General features: G+C 37.9%; 2 protein-coding genes across 3 annotated transcripts in view; one reads left to right on the top strand and one right to left on the bottom strand.

Moving 5' to 3' along the window:
* The window catches only part of LOC124159370 (gametogenetin-binding protein 2-like), a 31,752-nt gene extending 16,648 nt beyond the window's left edge, over positions 1–15,104 (bottom strand). The window contains exons 1-5 of the mRNA XM_046535140.1: positions 14,811–15,104; positions 14,262–14,452; positions 13,612–13,761; positions 1,859–2,140; positions 235–489 (exon numbers count right to left, since the gene is read on the bottom strand). Of these exons, the coding sequence (XP_046391096.1) occupies positions 235–489; positions 1,859–2,140; positions 13,612–13,761; positions 14,262–14,452; positions 14,811–14,900 (968 nt within the window). The 5' untranslated portion in view covers positions 14,901–15,104. The remainder of the gene's footprint in view (positions 1–234; positions 490–1,858; positions 2,141–13,611; positions 13,762–14,261; positions 14,453–14,810) is intronic.
* Positions 15,105–15,205: 101 nt separating this feature from the next.
* LOC124159371 (scoloptoxin SSD14-like) overlaps positions 15,206–24,120 on the top strand; it is a 90,455-nt gene continuing 81,540 nt past the window's right edge. For both annotated transcript variants that reach the window (XM_046535142.1, XM_046535143.1), the window contains exon 1: positions 15,206–15,385. Coding sequence is in view for 1 of the 2 variants with exons in the window: in XM_046535143.1 (XP_046391099.1) it covers positions 15,363–15,385 (23 nt within the window). In the remaining variant the exon portion in view is untranslated. The remainder of the gene's footprint in view (positions 15,386–24,120) is intronic.

The following is a 24,120-nucleotide window of genomic DNA, read 5'->3' on the forward strand; positions in this document are numbered from 1 at the left end:
TTGAATGCTCAGCAATGATGCGAGATAATTCAACAAACTATTTAAATTATGAAGCTTCTTATCAAACCACACAAGAAATTTACAGTAATAAAGCTCCACAGTGACAAGGAAAGGACATGACATGCTTTACACAACCGGACACTCAAATTTACACTAAATACCCACAAGGCACTTGAATGCCATATTTGAAACTATAGTTTTAATATAATTAATTAATATGTTATTAGTATTTACCTTCCAACAAGCTCAGGCTCAGCACGCCCAATAAGGTGACCAACAAAGTCAGTATGGCACAACAAATGAATATGCTTGTCCGGTAAGCATCTCTTTATTCCTGAATATAAAGATGGCTGATATCCCTTCAGATCTCCCCCACTGCTAGGACTGGTGTTTCCACTGCTGTTGTTGGTACCAGAATTTGAAGGTCCTTCACCTTCGACTAGAAGGGTATAAGCCCGAAGAACTTTGGAACGGCATTCAGTGCAAAACCTTGAAATAAAAAATGACAATCCAGATAGTCAAATCTCAGCGAATGTTGGCAGAGTAGATCATGGTAATAACAAGAAAACGTAATTGAAAAGAAACTAAAAATATAAACCCAGCCAAACTGATGATTTGCTGAGAAAGTGCTACATTTTACTAGAAAGATTATAGATGTAAATTGAGTTTACCCTAGGACATAAACCTCAAGTAACAAACTACTAGCACTCCTTCCAGTCCGAGCTTGATCCAAAAATCTGCACACAACTTAATAAAGCCAAATCAATGAATTTGAATTTTTAGATAAGGGTTAGCAGTTTCAACGATACATGGTTCTCTGAGAATGTATAGCAAAAAAACTTGAAGAAATACCTATGCTACATGAATTGTACAATCATGCTATATCAAAGCGTGCTTAACCATGGTAAATCACCATATTGCCCTGAATATAGTTACCATTATTTTCCAAAATCTTGGGGAAAAAAGTAATGAAGGAATTATAATCAACTGCAAGGGTAATATTTTTTCCAAAATTGTATCGTTAAAAAGAGGAAGGACTCTATTATTAAGGGGACTTTATTTGGCTAAATACAGTATTTAAACAGGTTCCCACTCTAACTAAATTATAAAATTCACGGTTTTTTCCAGGTTTTCACAGTCAAAATATTGTCAAATTCACGGTCTGTTGATAAGCCATTTTAGGCAGAAATATTGATGACGTAACGATCACCGCCCGCACGTTAACTAAAAATTTATCAACCGCGACAGGCACCATGAATTCAAACGCAGCAATGAAAGTGCTATTTCTCATGATGTCACCTATCGGTACCAAAATTTAGGTGAAGCTTAAGGTTGTGAGTGGCAAAATGGAGGGAGCAGTGAGGTAGGGAAGTAAAGAAATGTCTGGTTTTTCGCCAGGGTTAATGAACACTTTGTTTGCCGGTGTTCCAATCACAGGCTCAAGATCAATGTGTCGTCATGGCACAAGGACCAATAATTGCACTTTGAATATACGTGTGGAGAGAAATGCGTGGACAGTGCCTGTATGTGGCTCGGCCTTGAAACATGATTGAAAAATCTTATTTTTTCTTTTGATCTGTCAATTGTAGTCCTTTTTCTATAAGTTAGAGAGATTTTTAAGGTCTTATGATGAAATTCACGGCTGTTTCCAGGTTTTTTCACGGCAGACGAAATTCACGGCTTATTCACTGTTTTAAGGTTTTCACGGTTGAGTGGAAACCCCGTTAAATACAATAGTGAAAGACAATTTATTGCACTTACCAGTAATTTCATCAAAGAGTTCATAGATATGCACTTATATCACAAAAAATATGCATCAGACCACAAATTAACTGACATAAAATAGGCATTTCATTACCTGTGCTTCCTAAGGTATCCCTCCAACGTGGATAACAACGTATGATTCTCAATCAGCAGCAGCTCTTCCCGGCACACTTGCCCAAGGGACTGCCATGCATCCAACCAGCTTCCAGAGGCTCCCACACTACCAACACCAGGTCGAGTAGAGCCCATGATATTTGTTCCAACACCCATACCACCACCAAAGCCTCCCCCACGCTGTGATTCTAAGGAGTGCAGCACACATCTCCTGCTCTTCCTCAGGCGAGGCTGACTGTCAACTAAGCTGCTAAGTCGGGCACTGTAAAGGAAAGTCAATTCATAGTAGGCAGGGAAACTAATAAGGCAACATGAAGTTATCTGAGATATCATATAGCCTTGAGAATGAGTTAAATCATGAAAAACAGTACCGAACTCATTTTGATCACAAAACAGAACTACATATTGTGTTCACTAAAATTTAAAAGTATTGCAAAGAATTGAGTGGCTCCACTTTTGCCACACTTTGGAAATGGAGTTTCGGTATTTTCTATTGTACCATTAGGAGGGAAATTTTAACAACATTCCCACCTCCCTCAATATTTTTATCATGACATCATTTAAGGGAAATTTATACAAGATATGTGCAATGCTTAATATGTACCACATAAATTGTGCAGCTCATGGGAGATGATAAATCCACCTCCAGAACTTCAATTTATTATCTCTCGTAAATTGGCTGATCAGTCAAAGTATATTTTCTTGCAATTAACATTGTAGTTTTTTGATGAGAGATAACAAACATAAAATATAAAATATCCGCTGCTGTATCACTGCAAATAATGCCACTACATGATAGAAATCAGTTTTATTCAGTGACACTAGAAGCCAGGTTCGTTTTCCCCTGCATGACTAAGGAAGGCTCGCAATGAGACACCGTTGAAAGTAGTTAGTTGGCATAGTTGTAAAGCAGAGGATTTTCCACGGTAGCAATATGAAGTCAGTGATTCGAACCTCTCCGAAGAATTATTTTTTCAGAGATATATGATGGTAGTAACATACTTTTCTTATCCACTTTGATGCATATTCACCACTGTTGTCATTTTAAAATTTTGAATGGCAAAAATTCATTTTGTTTTCCATGGGTATCGTTTTTGTTTTTATTAAAATCTTACTTCACGAAAAATCTGGAAAATATTTCAGTCAGGTATTCTTCTCCATCAAGTCCTTTTCTGTATTATATGCTCTATCATTTTGAATAACATGTATACACCCACAAGATCAACTTAGCTGATGGGGCCAGGTCAGTGAAAACTTGAAAGGTTAGAATATGAAGCAACCTGAACTCTTTGCCTTCACGGCACCTCGGGCCAACGAGGAAGGACACAACTGGTTCAATCCATGCCAAATCATCACAGCTCCCAACTCGACCATCTCAGATTTGTTTGAAATTTGGTAAGAAGTTAAAGCACATGAAATTGTACGCATGCACAAAATTTTAACCCTCAGATATACACGGTATGCATACAGCAGGGTTGCAAACACGACAAGAAATGCAAAATTTTCCCTTGCATGCTCTACAAAAATAAATGGTAACTTCGCTAATAATTGCGGTAGAATCTGCCTGTTGGTCTCATTTTAAAGCTAAAGGAACATAGTTTCTGAAAAAAATGTTAGATTTTAAGATACCGATTTTTTTATTCTGAGGTCACACCGTGTGACCTTTGACCTTGAGTATCTAAAAAAATGTATCTTAAATTTTATTGGGAAAAAATATGTTAAACAGTTAAATACATTCTATCTTTGGTATAAATTTCATTTTGGGATGGCTTTGGAAACAGGAGAAAAAAAATTGTGAAAGCATCATACTTCACATTCAATGGAAAAACTTAGCCAAACCAAGATTTCTGAGGTACCGAAGCTGGAGTCTAACTCCAGGAGCAAAGGCCCCATTGAAATTAAGATTAGTGGATGGAGTGCACTGAGTTAGCTCACGTCCCCACAGACATTGGGCTGTCCAAGTGTCTTCTTTCGGGCTCTGGGGTGAGGTTTTCTCTGTCTTTAAATTCATATTTGGACCCACTGTGTACCTCTCACTAATACATGACTCCATAGTCTATACTGTGCACAGTAGTGGTATGGGAGTGATCAAGTCTGAAGTAATCATACATTTTCCATTTTTTTAAAGAAGCATTCTTAAAAATGAACATAATTCAAGACGTTCAAAATGGAACAGTGGACTATGAAGAGAAATCCCAGAATACTGCAGAAGGAGGAGAGCAATGGAAGGCGTAAGTATTCTAAAAAACCTAAAAATGCAGTGTTCAAATCATGCAATGTAAGTTAATGGCTGTGTAATAGATTATAAATTACTCAAAAAAGATGTCTTTTAACATTTTTAGAGAGTATCAGTCCCTCACTCAGGCCCAAAACCACCATTCACAAAGCAATTCGGTAGATGGAAAGGAAACATAAGTTAAGATGAAAAGACAAATTTCCCTCATTCAGCCATTTAAGTTTATAACAAAAAAAAAAAGAAAGTTGCCGCCCACTGTTCATGAGTTGGAGACGTCATTTGTAATCCGGTTTATGAACCTTTTCAGGGAGCAATGCTCACTGAGGTAAGCAATCACTTAAAATAATGTGAACATTAACAAACCTAGTATGTCCCAGAGTATTCACCGCTTAATTGGGACAGCATGCCGCTTTATTGGGCCATGAGTCGGCGTTTGCTTTCAGAATACTATTTTTTAAATATTTTTCTCCTTTGATTTACTCTTATTTTTCACAAATGTTCCTATTGTTGCCCTATTTTGAAAGCTCTTGTTGTTATACTATCCGCAAGAGGATAGAACTTTTCTTTAATAGGACTTAGTAAAAGACATTCATTCAGAGTCGCCCGAGGCTGTGAAAAATATTTTTAACTAAATTGTTATAATTCTTAAAAATGATAATAAATTAACTAAACTCGCTGCTTTATTAATCAAATTAATATGCAGTTTAATAAACTTGTGTTGCATTATAAACATTCTTTAGTCTTCTTTCCATCATTTCAACGTTTTTTTAATGTCCATATACAGGATAGTTCATCTAATTGGGGCAGCCGCTTAATTGGGGCAAAGTGCACAAGTCCCGATACGTCCCAATTAACCGGAATCTAATGTATTATAAATTTAAAAATTTAAAAACAACATTTTTCTCGCCGAATAAAGAGAAGAAAATAAATCTCTCTGTCCATCCCTGAGTCTCAATATGAATTGTTACTCAATTGGTGACATACTTTATGACAATCTTAACGACCAAAACGAAAAATGCTGGGCACTTTATTTCAAATTTTATCTCATTATCCAATGTACTCCCCGGGTTGTCCCCACCCATATCTTTAAACGAAGGAAAATTTTACAAGAGAGAATTCAATCATACAAGATATAGCTAATGACTCCCCTAGCCAAAGGGATGCATCCCGACAGCCTTCCATCGCCAAGTCTTCCATCTTCACACTGGCTTTGAGTATCATTTATATGGCATACCTTACTGAGGGATAGACAAATGCTACCAAGGAATATTAACACTTTCCTCCATAACTGCTTATTCAACATGTAAACTTGGTTATCTAGCAGCTAGCCGAGAGGCCAACCCACAATACCATTGCATACTTCTCAAGGTAAAAGATCATTTGCCTTCCATTGTAGTCATTATTCTCTTAAGACCTCTTCCACCCCACCTTTATTTTGCCAACTTGTTGCAATATAAACACTCAGATTTTAGCACAGCAATCCCTTTCAGTTGGAGTTTTGCCAGGGTCAGTATAAAAATATTTCTTCCATGAGAAACATCATTGAGAGTTCAACAACAGGCCAGTCCCCCTGCGGTACTTTGAATATACATGTACTGCATATTTGTAGTTCCCAATTCGAAACCCTTCCACCATCAGGGTAGAGTGCTGACCTGCAGAAGTGCCTTTCAGTCAGTATTGGTTAGAGCCAAGAGTAAACTTGCCAGGAAAAAGAAAGCTCTTAATTAATCCGGCAAGCAATCTAACTTAACAGACAATGTGCATAAACAATATTTAATTGATTGATCGAATTACGAAAATTACGTGAAATTAAAGTGAAAGTCGTAGATTACTTGTGTTTTCCGATTATTCGTGCCACCTCTCCCCATCATTAGCCTGGATAATCGTGAGTATGCTGTGAATATATAGGAAGCCTAAAGTTATTAAAAGACAAGAAATATCAACGGTGGATTTTTAATACTTAACCCTTAACCGGTGACGTGCGGTCTGAGAGACCGCTGCGTTTCTAAAATTATGAATATTTTCAAAATTAAGATTTCAAAATATCTATAATTCTCGTTAGCTTCATATTTTTGCATAACAAGGACATCCCACTCTTAAAATTTAACGTTCCTTTTATTAATTTCTGTAAATTTGCAATTGAACTCGATTAGCAGTCTGTGAGACCGCACGTCACTTACTAAGAATGCATCAAGAAAAGGAATAAGCGGGATAAATTGGCTACTTACTACTAAGCCTTCCAACTTTAACGTTTAAGGCCTTTTTTGAATCTGGCGAAATATTGATACATAAATATAATAATTATAACTCAAGTGTTTTTGGCATCAGTTTTTTGATCCTGCTTCAAATCACAATTATTTTATGACAAATTGGTTTGTATTGGGAGTGGAAAAATATTAATATGTATAAGTTTTAAAATAGTAAAGCATTCAAAGAAAAATTAAACAAAACAATAAAAATGGCGTTGCAATATTTTATGAATTTTTGATTTATTGCGGTCTCCCAGACCGCACGTCACTGGTAGTGTAACAAGAATTGCACGTCACTGGTTAAGGGTTAAGAAATCAAACAAATAATAAAACTGTCTAGAACCAAAGATGAATTTTCCAGGAAAAAAATTAGTGGACTTGACCAAGATTCAAAAATTCAAACCCTGATATCCAAATTCCTGGTCAGAGTTCTAACAGTTGAATCATCACAACCACAGTATCAAAAAAAAAAACGAAAACAAGCTGGGTACAATATCGATACTGTCACTGCACAAGTGCTCAACAATCACCCACTGAATCAAATCTGCTTCTCTAGGAGCCCAATAATACGAATGCACTCAGCTGGCAGAAGCTGGAGCATAACCACGTTTCTCCAAGCTTAGGAGGTGAGAGCTTGTGCTCCGGCTATTGCCAGCTGAGCGCATTCGTATTGTTGGGCTTCTAAATGAGAGGATTTGATTCGGTAGGCAATTGCTGAGAGCTTGTGCAGTGGAGGTATCGATATGTGAACAAAGTAAATGTGCACCTCTAATCAGCCACCACTCTGAGCTAGGGCAAACCAGCAAACCAAACTTAAGCAAAAAGTAGTTCTTGACAGAATAAGCTCTGCTGTAGTTGAAGTGACATCAGGTGTCCCACAAAGAAGCATAATCGGCACCCTTTTCTTCGTTATATACATTGATAACCTCTGCTGAATCGCAAAATTAATGATCACTCTGACTTTGAAATTCTATCATCGGATTCAAAAAACTTTCATTTGAGGAGCCAAGAGTGGTGATTCGAACTTAATCTGAGCAAATGCATGGGAGAACATTTCTTGTGGAGTTCGTCCAACTATAACCATGTTCATGCAGTGGATGGTATTAGCATACATGCAACAGACGAAGTGAAGTACCCAGGAGTTACAATAACTTTAAACCTATCATGGGAACACATATAAGGAATATTTGCAGCAGAGCCCTGAAGGAGCTAGGAGTCGTCAAGTGTATTGTTGGAAGATTTCCAGATGAGTAAGTAAAAGAAAGGTGATATTTTGCACTCATACGACCACACCTTGAATACGCAGTGAGCATATTGGATCCAGTACAGAAAGACTTAATCCATGAACTGAACAAAATACAAAGGAAGGCTGTACGATTCATCAAAAACTGCTACAGGCATACAGATAGCATTATCCATATGTAGGGACATGCAAAAGTCGCAAATGCAATAACACGAATTTTAACGCGAATTCCGGGGTTTTCCCGCGAATTTCGTGTTAACTGTGATTTTCTCCAATTCATGGGCGATTTTCACCATTTTTTTCTTCTGCTCATACTTCTCCCACGAAATTGTTTTTCACTGCATTGGCCACTTTCCAACATGACGAATTTCCATGGGCCGCCATTCACGGCACAGCACCGTGAGTTGTCTCGTTTGAAAGTGAGATAGATGTCTCATTTGAAAGTGGCCTGAATTTCACGGCACCGGTGGCCGGCGAAAAGTCGTCGCGTCTGAAAGTAGCACGGTGTGTATTTCACACCATAACTGGTGCACCGCCGGGCGGGATTGCCTTGCCTTGCTGACCATCGACAACGCCGTGCCTTCAACTGCAATATTCAACTCGTTTAAAGACATCCATTGAGACCAATGGTTATTTGAAAGCACGGTGCCGTGCCGTTGACAACGGACGGAACAAAGCCGGCTCGTCTGAAAGTGGCAAAAAGCGGCGGTGCACCGTCTATTGCGTGAAATACACACGGAGCTACATTGAGGCAGCTTTCAGCTGAAACGACTTATCGCCGGCTGCCGTTCCCGGCACAGCACTGTAAAATTCAGGCCACTTTCCGACAAGACGACTCTCTGGATTTAACGGCACTCTGCCATGAACGGCGGCCCACAGAAATTCGTCGCGTCGGTGAGCGGCCAATGCAGTGAAAAAATTACTGCTTAAATATATGCCTCGAAAAACAATTTCGTGGGAGAAGCATGAGCAGAAGGAAAAAAATGATGAAAATCGCATCTGAGTTGGTGAAAATCACCCATGAATTGGAGAAAATTCATGATTTCCACAAAGAAACACATTCAAGGAAATAAGGCAACTTGTTTGTCAGGAGGATGACTAAACCGCGTTCACACGACGTCTACAGAGTAGCCAAAATGCCATGGGAATCTGATGGTTGACTTAATAAAAATACTGGAGGGTTTGAACTATCCAAATGCTCACATTATATAAAGAGTTAACCCTTTTGCTACAAATGATGAAAAGATGCAGCAGGACCTTTCTTGACCCAGGAGATGAAAGGCAAAAATTCTCGTCAGAGATTTTCCTACGCAGGAGAATGAATGCCGAAAATACACGTTTCCTTGCTCTCCTCCTTTTATGACATTTGTGGGTTCGCAAAGTCTTAGTTTCGGGACCCAACACAGGCCGTAACTGCCGAAATCCGGGAGCATGAACCTACCCCTCGTCTGATATTACCCCTCTTTATGGCAAGGGACCACAGTCATACAATTGTTCATTCAGTTAGTTTGCGAAATAATATGTTTCTTTCTCAAAAAATATAAACTAAGAATTGAATTCTTTGTCTTTTGAGCAGCGTTTACAATTTTTACACGAAATTCTACCATTCATATTAACTTCTATCTCGCTTTCAGTATAAAATCAACATGGAAATTGTTAATGCATAAAATTCATTAATGCTGACGGTAAAGCTTCATTCAAAATTTTAAAATTCTCAGAATAAAATGAGGGATTCAGTTGGAAGTCTGCAATGTATGTCCAAGCAACATTCATCCCTATGGCTAATTCATATAAACGAAGCATGAGTTGACAGCAGACAATGCTGCTGGTAGGGTTATAAACAGCGAAAGGAGGGAGACCAGCTATCCTTGGAGCCCAAGATAATACGAAATCCCCACTGGGAAGGATCAAAAAAGGTTGGTGTTGAGAGTGTGTGATTACCCGCAAGACCCTTCTTAACAAATGTCCAACAAAAATGCTCCATACAAAGAAGAACGAAAAACTCTCTTGGGGTGCAGTCCTGCATTCATTCTAAGGAGAGAACTCCACCGATTTAAAAGGGTTAACCCATTACCGGCCGAGTAAAGAAATACTTGAAAATATATAATTTTTTCTTTTCAATTGACCTAATAACATGCTAAATAAGGTAAATTGAAAATATGGGCCTTCAAAAAAATTTGCTTATGGTAAAAAAAAAATGTTGCGTTTTCGCAACGTTGGCCGAATCCGGTATCTGTATGCAGTTATGCAACCCGCATTACAATACATTGCCGCCTCATAGGAATATGCTGTTTTTACTGTCGGATATAATCCTATACCTTTTTATGCACGTATATGACAAATATCGTCATATTGGATAAATAAAATCCTTAGATTTCAACGAGATGTTGTTGTTATTTGACCTAAATCCACTATAAAATAGACATGCTTTACGGTTTGAAAGAAATATCAAAGCGAAAATTTTCTCAGAAGAGCATGTATTTCACATTTTTTCATTGACTTTAATTTTATCATTGCAGATTGAATTACAAAAATTAATGGCTAATTATGAAATACTCAAGCATTTTGGGTGCAATGGAACATAAAATTTCGTACATTCAAACATGGTTTGGCTTTTACACTGTTTCGGCAACTACTGAATTTTTTTTAACTCTCTGGCCAAATTCGTCCCTTCATGCTTCACGAATCCGCGATGAATTATATGGCCTAACTTTTTCTATGTTTATGGACGCGAATTGTATAGGGGTACGTCATCTACTGACTTATTCATTTCACTTTTTAGATGCGTCCCTGCTAGATACGATTTGGAGTCTACCAGTGAAATTTACTTCCGTTGCATAACCTGTACAATCTCCTGGCGTTAGTGCAAACGCTGTCCAGTAAGTTGATAAGCTAGGACCGTTTTTCCCCTGAATTCTAGTGCGGTAATTTTCATTTGCATTATCAAGTAGGTCCACACCTCCCATGTATTTACTATACTCCCCAATAACACGAATGGTATTTTCTTTTATTAACATAGAATATTATGTGAAATAGTATTTTCTTTTTTCTGCTGAAACTTTTCCCTGTGCCAAATGGAAGCGAAAAACTTGTATTGCTGTCTACAGGGACAATTTATTTATCATTCCATCAAACAATACTAAGACCTTGGGCTTTATCAAATGTTTGTTTTCATGTTCCTCTCGGTTTCACGTCGATGGTTTTATTATATTCTATCAGGCACTCCTCCGTTATACGTATTTACTCGTATTTTCACGGACGGCTCCATTGACAAATAATCCTTTTTCTTTCAAAACAATAAATAGTCTTCAAGATGAAAAGAAGTTATTGAAAAACATACGATGGTTCGAGGGATCAGGGATAATCTTGAGAAATTCCAGAATAACACTTGCTTCCAAGCCTAAATTTCGATAGAAGTAATTTTCTATCGCCTGGTTGAACCCTAAAACCGTCTGAATAACCAAAGCTGAAGTCTGAAGCACCAAAGTTAAAAGCAAAATCTAAAAGGCTTGTTTTAAAAGAACATTTATGCACTGTAGTGACCAAAGTAAGGTACCATTTGCTCATTATTTCAAAATTTATGCGCAAATATTCCGAATTGTAATAATTTTTCAAGTCGTCAAATTGAGGTCATAATTTACAAATCTGTCATTTTTGTCCAGACAGGAATTGTCTGATAAGTGTAGATTATTTTTTATTAATCTAAATATGTTTTGGTTCAATCATTGCCGAACCATATCTACGCCTTATCGTCTTCATTCACCCAATATCCTGTTGTGGAAGTCGGTGATATCGCTGAATCGTGAAGTAAGGAAGGACTAATTCGGATTGAAAGTACAAAGTTGTGTGTTCCATTCCACCCGAAATGCTTTCATGTAATTCATAAATAATAATAATTTGTTGTAATTCAATCTGTTGTGATAAAAATGTCAATTAAAAACTGGAAAATACGTTATCTTCTGTAAAAATATTCACTTTGACTCATTTCTTTCAAGCCGTAATGCATCTCTATTTTATATTGGATTTAGGTAAAATAATGCAGCATCTCATTGGAAATATAATATCTAAGAATTTTAATTATCAAATATGACGATATCTGTCAAATACGAGGCATAAAAATGCGTAGGATTATATCTGACAGTAAAATCGGCATATTCCTACGAGACGGAAATATGTAGTAATGCGGGTTGCATAACTGCCTATAGATATCGGAATCGGCCAACGTTGCGAAAACGCAACATTATTTTCCGGATCTGATTTTCGCTTAATGTTGACTCCCTGACGAAATATGAGCTTTAGTATCTGTTAATTGAAATTTCTACGTCCACATGGACGAATAAAAAACTTAATAAAGGGAATAGTTACTCTTAGGAAAAATTATTTATCTTGCTTAACAGGAGACTCGAAAATTGACACATTTTGAGTATTTTTATAAATATCGAAATACTTATTAATTGTCATTATAATCTCACTAAAAATCAGTTTAAACTTATTTTTATCGAAAAAAGCGAATTCTAAATTAATAAAATTCAATTGAAACATTTTTTTGCATTTCTCAATAATGTTGCGTTTTCGCAACGTTGGCCGTAAATGGGTTAAGGAAGTTAAAAATGAGCCTTGAGAATATTCATAAGAGTACTTTTCTTGATAAAACCACTATTACATCTGCAAAACATGACAACCTCTAAAGTAGCAGCTGTAAAGTCAATATCTATGCAGATGGCTGAAAAGGCATCAACCAAACTTAGTTCTCTTATTGTAGAAGACCTAAGACGAAAAATAGGTATTTGAAAAGATCTCAGTTTTTGATCCCCCAAGAAGTTCCAACCACAGACATGAACCCTGACTTAAAGACAAAAAATTCATGGCCTGGAATTAATGGAGACAGAGAAGTTGATGTTGTGGTTGGGAGAATTACAGAAATTACTACAAAAACAAAATTCCTGGGGTTCAGTGGATATAATTAAAGCAATCCAGGAGCTCAAATGCCTGAGACATTGTTTGCATCTAAGCGCCTTAAAGCAATTTGGATCCCTTCTGCAAACGTGGACTGAGAAAGATTTCTTTCCTGCTGTAGCACTCTGTTAACAGGTAAGAGAACAAATGTAAAAGATGACAACTTGATCACAATAGCAATATTTCATTTGAAATTACAGACATTTAAAAGTAATTTCTCTCTATGTAAGCTAGATATATGGATGTGCGAAGGATAAAATATGTAAAATAGGTGAATTCAGTCAATACTCCATGTATATTATTGCTTAAATTATTCCCGGTCAATAATATCCTAAATTTAAGGCAATGGGTGGGCCAATGGAAGAATGGCTCTCAATCAACATCAATTATTTTGCCGTTAGAATAACACCGATTTCAGGGCAAAATAACATCGCTTTTGTAAAAAAAATAACACCACTTTTGGCTATAAAATAACCATACCTTTTGCATGCCCATATGTTAAGCATTGTTTTATATTTATACATTATTTTAATATTAGAGCCACCAGATTTGCCTTACCAACTACCAACCGTACATGAAATATATTTTAATACAACTGATTTTATCAATCATTACATTCAAATGAAAAAGTAAAAGGCAACACTTGGTATTCTCAAAGTCTATTAATATATGGCAGCAGTAGTTAAGTGACAATAGCTGCATTACTCATTGTCTCCAAAAAGAATATGAAGATCTCAGAAATGATGCCGAAATGACTTTGAAAAATAGAAACTTATAAAAGCAACTGGAAAGAACAACAAAAATCAACAATTCATATTAAGGAACGTAAAATTTTCCCCTACAGTTCAATACTGAGTTATTCTTTTGATCCACTCAATAATTACAGCATGATGGTTACCAGTCAAAGTTCAGATTTAAACCTGATTTTATGTACGCAAGTACATTTCATTTTGTCTAATGTAACTGGATTGGAGATAATAAAATCAACTAAAATTGAATACATAAGGACTGATTTCATTCATATATTAAAAATATGGAAGAAGCATTACCTATGGCCATGAAGCAGAGAGCAAAGAAGATGAGGTATTTGCAGATACTGTTGGTCTATTGTAAGCATTCCTTCTGGAGTTATCACAACAGGATCCAAAGCAGCTTTACCTTGTCCAGTCTTTACCAGTTCATAAAATAATCTTTCGACACTGAAAAATATCGACCCAAAAAAAATCAGTGAAATGTGAGAAAGGAAATCACAAAGAGAAGAAATATGTTTGTCTTCTGAATTGATTGACCTCTAGTTACTAAAAGCTTTTCTGGGGAAAGTTTCAGGTAATTGTTAGCCCAAGAGACAGAACAATAGCACACAAATTAATGCATGAATAATACAACACGCATGAAATAAAATTGACAACAAGATGGAAAATAGTTATTTATCAGCCAAAAAAGCCTGAAATTCTCATCCATAACAACCAAAATTAAAGTGGTTATTGATTTATTTGTCAATAAAAATACCATGAAATCTACATAAACAAGACAAATTAAACGATTACAAAAAATAACCAACTGAACAAACATAACAAATACTTGTGAATTCATGGGTGAATATTTGGCCACTAATGAAATCTTAAGCAAGAAAACTAAAATAACACTTAAGGTCCCACAAAACTGCTCCCCATAAAGAGCTAAACGAACTCGTTCTCACCTTCTACGACACCCAACACAGGGCACCGTTTGACTTAGAATTGCCATTAAATCCTTACGGTTCACTTGGAATGCTGCTTTTTGTTCTTCGGGAGTGAGTAAATTAAACTTCCGAAGAAAGGCCTCCAATTCCTTTTTCCGTACCATCGGCTTTTCAGACTCAAGATATGGGTCCTCGAGGTCCATGACCATCTAAATGGAAAGAGTCAGTAACAGAAATTGTAAAAATATCTAAATAACACTTTTGAGAATAACAAATACTTGAAGTCGAGATGCCCTACTTAAAGCGTGTTTCACACCAATTAGAATGCTACGTCCATAACGTAACTTTCAAATACACAATAAATTAAATTAACAATGGGAAATGTTTAAGCTGTAATTTGCAAATATACTATTGACATTGCTGACAATATGGCGACAACTATACAACAGACTACAATGGAAACATAAACTCGACAACTTCATTCAAATCCTATTGAGGCTAGTGTATTGTGGTGTAAAACAACAGCCGATGGCAAGATAATCATAAGCGAATGAAGGTGGTACTTACCGTTAAATGTTCATCAATGACCAGGGGGAGTTGTCTTTTACATAGGGTGGTCATCTTCTCCCCCCTATAAACATCCACCAATTTAGCCATCTTAAAATCGTTTAAACTAAAACCACAGCGATAACACTTGTATCACTTTCCCTGGACCAGCATGCACAAAGCTTAATGCAATCATCCACACCACACAACGAAAGAAAACAAATTGTTCAGACGTGTCCGTTGATTCACACTGCCATTTGCGGCACGACAATTCCTAAGAACATTGCATACGCAGAGTTAACTATTTCCGCAAGAGAGAACCACCGATGAGCGTTATTAATTGTATGTGTAGAGGACCTCACTATCGCACTGACGTTCCCTTTTCGTTTATGTTTTGTTTTCACAAAGTTCGCCAAGTTTCTTCAAATTTGAGGACATATTCCGCCGAATTTGTGATTAGGCATAAAGTTTAGGGATTAAGTCACCATCAACCAGTTTGAGCCATTTTAACGGGAGTGTGGAAATTGACCAAAACTATTATTATACTTGATTCAACCTATATTCGGCAAGATCATGTTTCTGCTACACGGTGCAAAGTAAGTGCGGGTCGATACGGATGAATTTTTTCGCACTGAAACAACTATTCCTTGTTTGATGTAGTAGCTATGATAACAATTATGAATATTGAAACTGTTATTTTAACTTTAAAGCATGAGCATGACTGTTGTAGTCTCCCCTTTGTAGAATAATATTTGGTGTCTATGCACCTGTCGGTCTCCCTTCGAGCGTTGGCTGTCTGTGGCTGTCCCTCGGCAAATTTAGCCCTACCGTCGAGGCCAGCGTTTAGAATTGTATCGACAATCGAAAACACATACAGCCTTGACAGGGATCACTCACAATGAGACGCACTGGTGTACATCCATCTTCAAGCCTGGAATTATCAGGTGTTCATTGCACGTATGCTACATCGTACGAATTTCACGAATTTTAAGTTTTTTTTCTCTATGTATTGCAATCAAATTGCTGTTTCATGTGTAACAAAATCTGCTAAATGATCATCACCCTTATAGTGTGCCATGCTATTATTTACTTCACTTTCAGATTACATGTACAAATTCAAGAAAGCCGTTCTCCGTGAATCTCAGGTACTATCCAGGCTTAGGGTGAAGTTACCTCTACGTTAGCCTTATATCACTGAACACATGCACACGAAACAATGATTTCGTTTATGCCCGTATGTGCCACGATAGAAAAATTATATCGGCAATGAGTTACAAGGGAATATATCTTTTCTTTGATTTCGTGGTCCAGAAATACACATTCGTTACTTCATGGCTATATGGAACTATAGGATTCATAAACATATTCAATACGTGGGCCAGCAATAGGTATGAGCTTTAGCGTCGAGGTCACGAAATGTTAACATGTATGCCGTTATCCTCTCGCTCATGAATTGCAGTACTTATCATCAACTAGGTTATCGTCGAATCGTCACACTGGGGATTTTATTTCACCAACGAGCGAATATTTTAGCTAAAAAACTATTTTTAAGTACTTTAGCGCTGAAATTGAGTTAAGGTAGATCTCTCATCGTTCCATTGGATAGGCTTATCTTCGTATTTAAAACTGAATTCATTTCTGGTGATGGTGAGGATCAATTTCAGGTCGATTGTGGGCTACACGAGTCAAATCTTCCACGCCATTAATCCATCAGTGTTTTTAAATTTCCCGCACGGGGTGGTTCAAACGGAACTTAAATGCGGTCAGAATTTCCAAATGAGAAATCAGTTCTCTCGTCCGGGTGCAGTCATTTAATTCACAGCGTAAAACTCCCCCTTAACTGTATCAGTCACTTTCAACTCCTCAGTTGCACAGTTCCTCACGGTCTCTCACAATTCAGCTTCTTCCGTGCGTTCACGTCTCTGATGGGTTTTTGTAGAACAACGAACCTCATGCAGTCCGAGGATAAATATGTAGAAAACTAATCACATTCATACAAATACTTTTGCCGCACTTATTTTAGATTTTCGCTTTCTTCGTATTATTGATGAATGTCATACTTTCAATGCAGCTGTATTCCGAACCATTTTTACCCCTTCTTCTTCAAAAAAGTTTACTGGAGCGTATTTAGTAGATCTAAATCTGCGTCGGGCCACCAATTTTTACAATGATTTTTCAAAATTTTCCAAGTCGGGAAATCACTCCGGATGAATGTACGACGGCTGTGGAGGCGCTTGCTGAACTGATGATTCTGCAATAGCGCGAGGACTATACGCACCCTCAGATTAAAAATAGAAGAGAGGGCGAAGGCCAAACTGTCTACCACCTCCCAACGTTGGTGGGAGGTGGTAATTTTATTTAATTAATTACAATATACTTTGCGTTTGGATCGTATTTGCTCTTTGTATGAATGCGATTTGAAAACTACTACTCCAAGTTTGCACAAATTCCGTAGATGTTAAAATTGACTTTTCCCGAATTTAATTAAATTTGGGAGGCTACACTTGATAAGAGGGAAGGTTATCTTTTCATGTCCACAGACCAACAGGTAATTAATATTAGCCTGACTGCCGTGAAAGCAAATACATATGCTTTTTTAACCAGATGTTTTTGAACTTACGTAATTTAATAACTCCAATCTATAAATCACCTTAATATGCACCCTGTAAATGTAAATTATTAGAATAGCCATCTACCATTTGTGATGCAGGCCATATAAAATTGCTAACCAACGACCCATGGGTTTCCGACTCTAGTTAATTTATTTAAAAAGACTGCTGCTAAAAATTTAGCAATAATAATAGACATTTTTAATCTTTTCGGTCGCGAAAAGTTTCTGTTGCGTGTTATAAGTTAAAAAGTATAGCGTAGTCTAGTCGCATCAGAAATAATAAATCATTGAAAAAATGCATTTGCTCCAATCTTTCGGTCTTGCCCTCGCATGCTCCTCTTGTATTTGACACGAATAGTCTGCGAAAGCTGGTATATTTAGAATTTCGGCTCTTTGCCTGAAAGTTTCTATGTTGGACAGGCTTTCGGTGATTCGGAAAATTCTTTCTGTGAACCTGAGTTCACCAGTTAATAATTATAATTAAAAAATAATCCCTATCGATGATATCCGTTGAATAATCCTACATAATTCCGCTATAAATCTTTGTAGGCTTCTAGCGTTAATCTAGTGAATCATCACTAAAATAGGTCATAGTCGGATGGCATATCCGGGTATTTAAATTGATAATATGTAGTATGTAATCTTCTTAGGTACTATTGTGATTACTGATATTACTGAACATTTTCTCATTACGTTTTAGAATCTATGGATTCGAGCACATTCGCTTTTTCTCCCTTGAATAAGTGATGGAAAACGTTTCGATTCTTTGGGAAACGTAGTAGATAAAACAACTATTAAAATGCATTTTTAAATAACAGCTGAATTTTGAAAAAATAAACATTGGGTACGGATTAACTAAAGAAAGATTTCAACGAATGGAAAGTTTTTCACACGAGAGATCACAACGCATGTCAAACGTTAAATGATAGGAAACAAGCGAATGGTACTGAAATATCGACCATAAGTAATCAATGTGGGGAAAATTGAACCATTTTCGTGCGACAGAATGACTTATTATGTTCTTCATCGAAATAATTTTCAATTCTTTGCTTGCCGTTATCCTATTTCCGTTGTTTTCATTTTTTCTTTTGAAATTATATTTAAAGTAGCAAAAAGCAAAAGCGCTGATAGTTAATAATTACGATCCAATAAAATTAATTAACTGGAAAACGATAATATATTTACTAAATCCTATTTTGTATTTTAATAGCGGCGCAATCATTGATGAGGATGTTTGTTTGATTTCATTCTGTAATTTTTTCAAGCCTCAATCGCCAAAATTGTAACGCATGACGGTAATTCCTTTGCCATAGGTTATCGCATCATGATTGATTGGGTGCAGTTGTCCAAATTGAATTTTCGTTTTTTTTATTACTATCCGTCGATATGGGCAAGATTTCGAAACCCCGGTTCCTACTAAGAATACCTGGGCTCGGTCAGTGCCATCAACAGCTTTCAGGAATATGTATCAAGACATGGCTGATGGCCCGGCCCGTATATTTAGTCCGGGTGGTTATTTTTAGTAAAGGTCCGGGCGCAGGTCTGGGAGACACGGGAACCGCCCGAGCGCCCTGCGAGGATGGCCAAATTGAGGCGCGGTAACCAGAAAACCTCGATTTTGGGGTTTATATTATAAGAAATGCGAGGGCGGATCCAGGATTTTTTCAGGGGGGGAACAAGGGTCTGGCTGTCAAACAGTCTTCTCATACTTGAGATTAAAAAAAGGGTACAAAAATTACTACATGAAATATTCTCTTTATTTTAATATGAAAGTTATTAATATGAAATGAAATAAATGAGGCTCCGTAATACAAAAAACAAAACGAACGTAATGATAGCCGTATTAAAAATGTTGTATATTTTTTTAAGCGTCTGGTGGGGGGGCCCGTGCCTCCCCCCCTAAATCCGCCTATGAGCATATGTGTCAATTATAGCCATCAACTATATAATGCTTATTAATTTTCTTAAATTGAACCCTTTGATTATTTAAGTGGATCCAAGGGCGATTAAATGTCATTGCTTTATGCAGGGGGTTTAACTCATGGTTCTTTTCGGGATTTTGTGTGGGGTAGATATGCTGTACATATGAACGAATAGGGTGCTTTGGAGGGCCTCCTTCGGACAATAAATTAGTAGGTATTTAACATATACATCAAATCATGATAATCATATTTTATGTATATGAAATATAAACTGTATTTAGAAAGTATCGTATTAATGCTGACTATTTTCCTGTGTCCTGCTTACCCCAGCCTTCTTTCATAAAACGCCTTTTCTTGGGAGGTGCCTAAGGGTTTCGTCGGCTCATCCGTGCTTTTACCCGCAGTGTGGACGCCTAATGTTTTTTTACGTGACTGCATTGGTAACCACCCTCTTCTGAATTTTTTATTAACTTTCGCGGGGGTTCGTCATTATGGTTTGAAATTGTTAGGATATGGACCCCACTTTTCCCGGCCGTTGCTGGTCGCTTTTAAGACACAAATAAGACAAACACTCGCACGTGTAGTTTCAAACATTCAGAGGAAGACTAAAAAACGGTCGAAAATTTGAAACTACACTTGTGTTTATTTTGTGTCTTCTTTTAAAAGTGACCTCCTTTAAATATACATGGAAGGAGACTACACGTGATAAATTTAATAAATGCCAAGAAAGGCCACAAAACGAAAAAAAATTAAATAAACACAAGTGTAGATTCAAATTTTCGAAATTGTCGTAAATCTACACGTGTGAGTGTTTATTATGTTTTTGGTTCTCTCTTGGCATTTATAAGGGAGGTTGAAAGAGTGGTCGGTTGATGACTTTGATATTGTTACTCGGGATTACTGGCACAGCTTATGTTATTCCTCCCGCTTTTAGCTAGGCCTTCTTCTTCCAAGTAATTTTGTCCGTGGCGTGTAAAATCTACTCACTAAGGTTGGCGACCGCAGAGAAATTAAGAATCCGCGTATTTCCGCGTCCGTGGTCTTGTTATTTTTTCCCCTGCTAATTTAAAGAGTGGTCAACGAGGCGTGGAGGTCTGTCGTGGAAACTGCTTTTAAGAGGAGTAATAAATGCATTACGCCGCAAATATGACTTCATAAGGAACCTGGTTTAATTTTATTGAGTTTCATTGCCCTGTGTGATCGAATTAAAGATAAATAGATCTGGTTTTCCCTCCTATAAATCTGTGTCTTACCATGTGGTTGAAATAGGGCCATACGCGGGCAAGCATTCTCACAATGGCAGATAGATAATTGCGGTTAATGTTGCGGTAATGGTTCTCAATGTCCATACTGTAAAATTTATCTAACCGGAAGTCGAACTGTGAACCTTCGGATTACTTGATCACTTCGCAAACCACTATGCCATCGTGGAACGTTGATTTTTATGGCAGTTTTACGGAGGTGCTTTTGGTTGTGCCCCGACGATTCATCTAGGAATTCCGTGCAAATTGGAACTTAGAATATTTTAAATAGCATAGCATAGCAAATCAATGGTCATGTTACTGTAGTTAAGGTAAAAACCAGAGTGTGCTTTAGTTGACTTTTAGGAAGGGAGTTAGGAAAACCGACATGAATGCACATGAGTCCCTAGTAAAGGGATTACTGAGGTACTTTTTATATCTCGGCAATTACCTGTCCTTGCAAAAAGTGGAGGTACCAGAGTTTGAAGAGTTATACATCTCATTAATCACTGAATCGGTTGTAATGAAATGAATTGGAAATGAAAGAAATTTTATTTCTACTCTTCCTTAATGTGATAGTAGTAATTAGCAGCAAGGAAAAAAAATCCAAAATTATGTTTTTCTTTAATCTAATTTTGCTATCTCACATTTTGCTTGTCAATGCTAATGAAATTGAGTGGACTTATTTTGTCATCCCTCAAAGACGTCTTATCCAAAGAATTCTGAGAGATAAGGGTTTGCATACAGACGCAAACACTTTTAGGTCGGAATAGGTCCGGATTTTGAGGCTGGATTTTGGCTATTTAATCAGAATAGAAGCTTCAAATATCGATCTGTTTTTAAAAAATACCGAATTTATTGAACAAGGTCATGATACAGGGCTATGGCATGGTCATGGTCATGCGCGGATTTAGGGGTCGCACCCCACTACCCCCCCCCCCACTCGCTTCAAAAAAATAGAAAAAATTTAATACTGTTATCATTACGTTCGTTTTGTTTTGTATACTATGGAGCCTTAATCACTCATTTAATAACTTTCATATTGAAATAAAGAGAATATTTCATAAAATAATTGTTTTATACTGTTTTAATCTCAAATATGAGAAGATCGTTTGCCTGTCAGACCACATGCCCGCCGCCCCCCTCCCGCCAGAAAAAAATTCCTGGATCCGCCCTTGTACAGGGCTAATGTTGATATCAACTCATCAAGGGGTTAAACACCTTCATTCGGCCGAGAGTGACTTCTCCGCCGAAGGGATGATTTCCACGTGCTCACCTCTCATGCGCGTGCTGCATTCTCCCGCAACAGAGTTCACCCTTCCCCCGCATACCTACCGTTAATTCCTCCTCTTCCCCTCCCTCCACCTTCACCCACCGGGTGGATAAGCTCTCGCCGAACCAATGCGCCGAATGCTCTCGCATACACCCTGCGAAGAGTGAGGTTTGGGTAGCGGTTTGCGTAAGACGGAGCTTTGACCTTCACCTGTTTCGGACTATATAGAAAAGCAGGCGGATGGAGCCAGGCCGCGCCGCGTTCGCAAACAAATCCCCGCCGAAATCACCGTCGCCGCCCGCGTCATTATCGCCGCGCGACAGGACGACCGACTCTTCTGAGATGCGGAGGCTCTTGACCTCAGCGGCACCCCGCCCCTCTTGTCTCTGGCGAAAAACTAGTCGCAAGACGACTTCGGAGGTTCCCTCGCAAGACGGACGCGTCGGCGGGCACGTCGAGTCACACGCTCCGACTTAATATAAACAAGAGCGATTTTCGGCGTTTGCGCATGCGTCCAAGATTAAATGGCAAGAACCATACATCACGTGATTCTTGATGGGTCTGATGGTATTTCTAAATTCCGATGATAGCTTTTGTTTACATCTTTGTTTATTTTGATTGGAAATTTCATTTTTATTAGATTCAACGCTCAAGAAAAATGAGAAAATTCAGTTTATTTATGATACGAACTTGTAAGTATTTCATTTTCAACCCTGTCTCATCAATTTCCCATAATGTTATTGAAGCTGGGGTTGATTGTTGACTTCAGCTTTTGGTTACTGCGCAGACACCGTGAACGCCCTTGTTCATGTTTATTGGGAGGTCCGAGTAACTGTTTTAGAGAGTCTATGATATGTAGTAGAGTAGGGACGTAATCAGGGGGGCATTTTCCTGCCTAAGCGGTAGTGTGGTGGGCTAGCTTCCCCCTTCGTTTGGAATCAGAAATCGTGGCTCGTATCTTAATGGGCGCAGGCCGATTTGCAGAAATATTCGCGCCTTAATTCCTGGCGACTTTACTCTAATTTTGAGCGCTTTTAAAAATGTTATGCGGAGAAAATGAAACATCCGAACTCCCCGGTTAGTTACCTAGCACTGTTTTTTCCGGAGTGTTCCCCGTCCGACCATTCGGACTCTTTCCCCACTTATCTTGATTTTACAGAAATTTCAAGTTTCCGACCCATGATTCGGAGTCTTGTTACGCCCATACATTAGAAGTCCTCTAGTTCTACGCTATGACAAAAGCAGTGAAGGGACCAGACATAAAAATTAGGGTGATAATTTGCATCGAAATCAGTCAATGCTCAGGCAAGCTTCCTCGAAGGAAAGCGTTTCGCTACTAGCCCTAAAGTACCAGGCTCAAATCGCAGGTGAGATCTACGAAAGAACCCAATAAAAATCTGTGGTTGCCCAGGGAAAGAACTTGTCCCAGAACCAGAATGTGGGGAATAATTCAAGTGCATTTGGCTTAACATAAGGTTAGATCTACTCTCCCCAATCCAGTGGCGCAGCGAGGGGAGGTTTTGGGGGATAAAACCCCCTCCCCAGAGCTCAGAGAAATTTTTAAGTTTAATCCAGTTTACTTAATTGGATTAATATCACTAATGAAATAGTGTAAGGATTAATATAATATCCCTCAGAAAGCCGTAAAAATCACCATTTTGAACCATTTATCTTCAAATTCCGCAATGTATTAATCTCGCACCTACCGCTTATCCTGGTGGGTATTCCATACCCCCACACACCCCGGTATTAGTTGCTCCTAAACCCTCCCTTGCCTTAAGTCCTAGCTGCGCCCCTGCCCCAAACCAAACCAATCTTCGGGTTGAATCACCGATGTAGCTGGGAATGGATTTTATAGATGACACTCGAATCTGTGCCATAGATTACTCGCTGAGCAAGAAATTTTTTCTTGGAAGTAGCTTAATTACAGAAAATCATTTTATTGTCCACAGAATTTTACTATAATTTTACTATTTACCTTGGTATCGAAATATTATGTCATTTTCAAGGTTATCATTCCATAATTTGAGTGAAATCTAGATCGGTTTATAATTAAATTCTGTGGGCCACGCACATTTTTTCTTTCCTTGTGTTTACCTGTCACACGGTACAACAAAATCTCGCCATCTACTCTTAAGTTCGTTTGGTTTGTTTTTTTCAAGAACCCTACATGAGGACGATTGTCTCCATAGAACTTCTTGATTGTCTCCGTGCGCTCCGATCGTAATTTGCTCAAAATTCGTGTCGCAAGTTAATATGGTTCCTAATCCCGCCGATGGCAGCG

The sequence above is a fragment of the Ischnura elegans genome, chromosome 5 (genome assembly GCF_921293095.1).
Source record: "Ischnura elegans chromosome 5, ioIscEleg1.1, whole genome shotgun sequence".
Taxonomy (NCBI): Eukaryota; Metazoa; Arthropoda; class Insecta; order Odonata; family Coenagrionidae; genus Ischnura; species Ischnura elegans.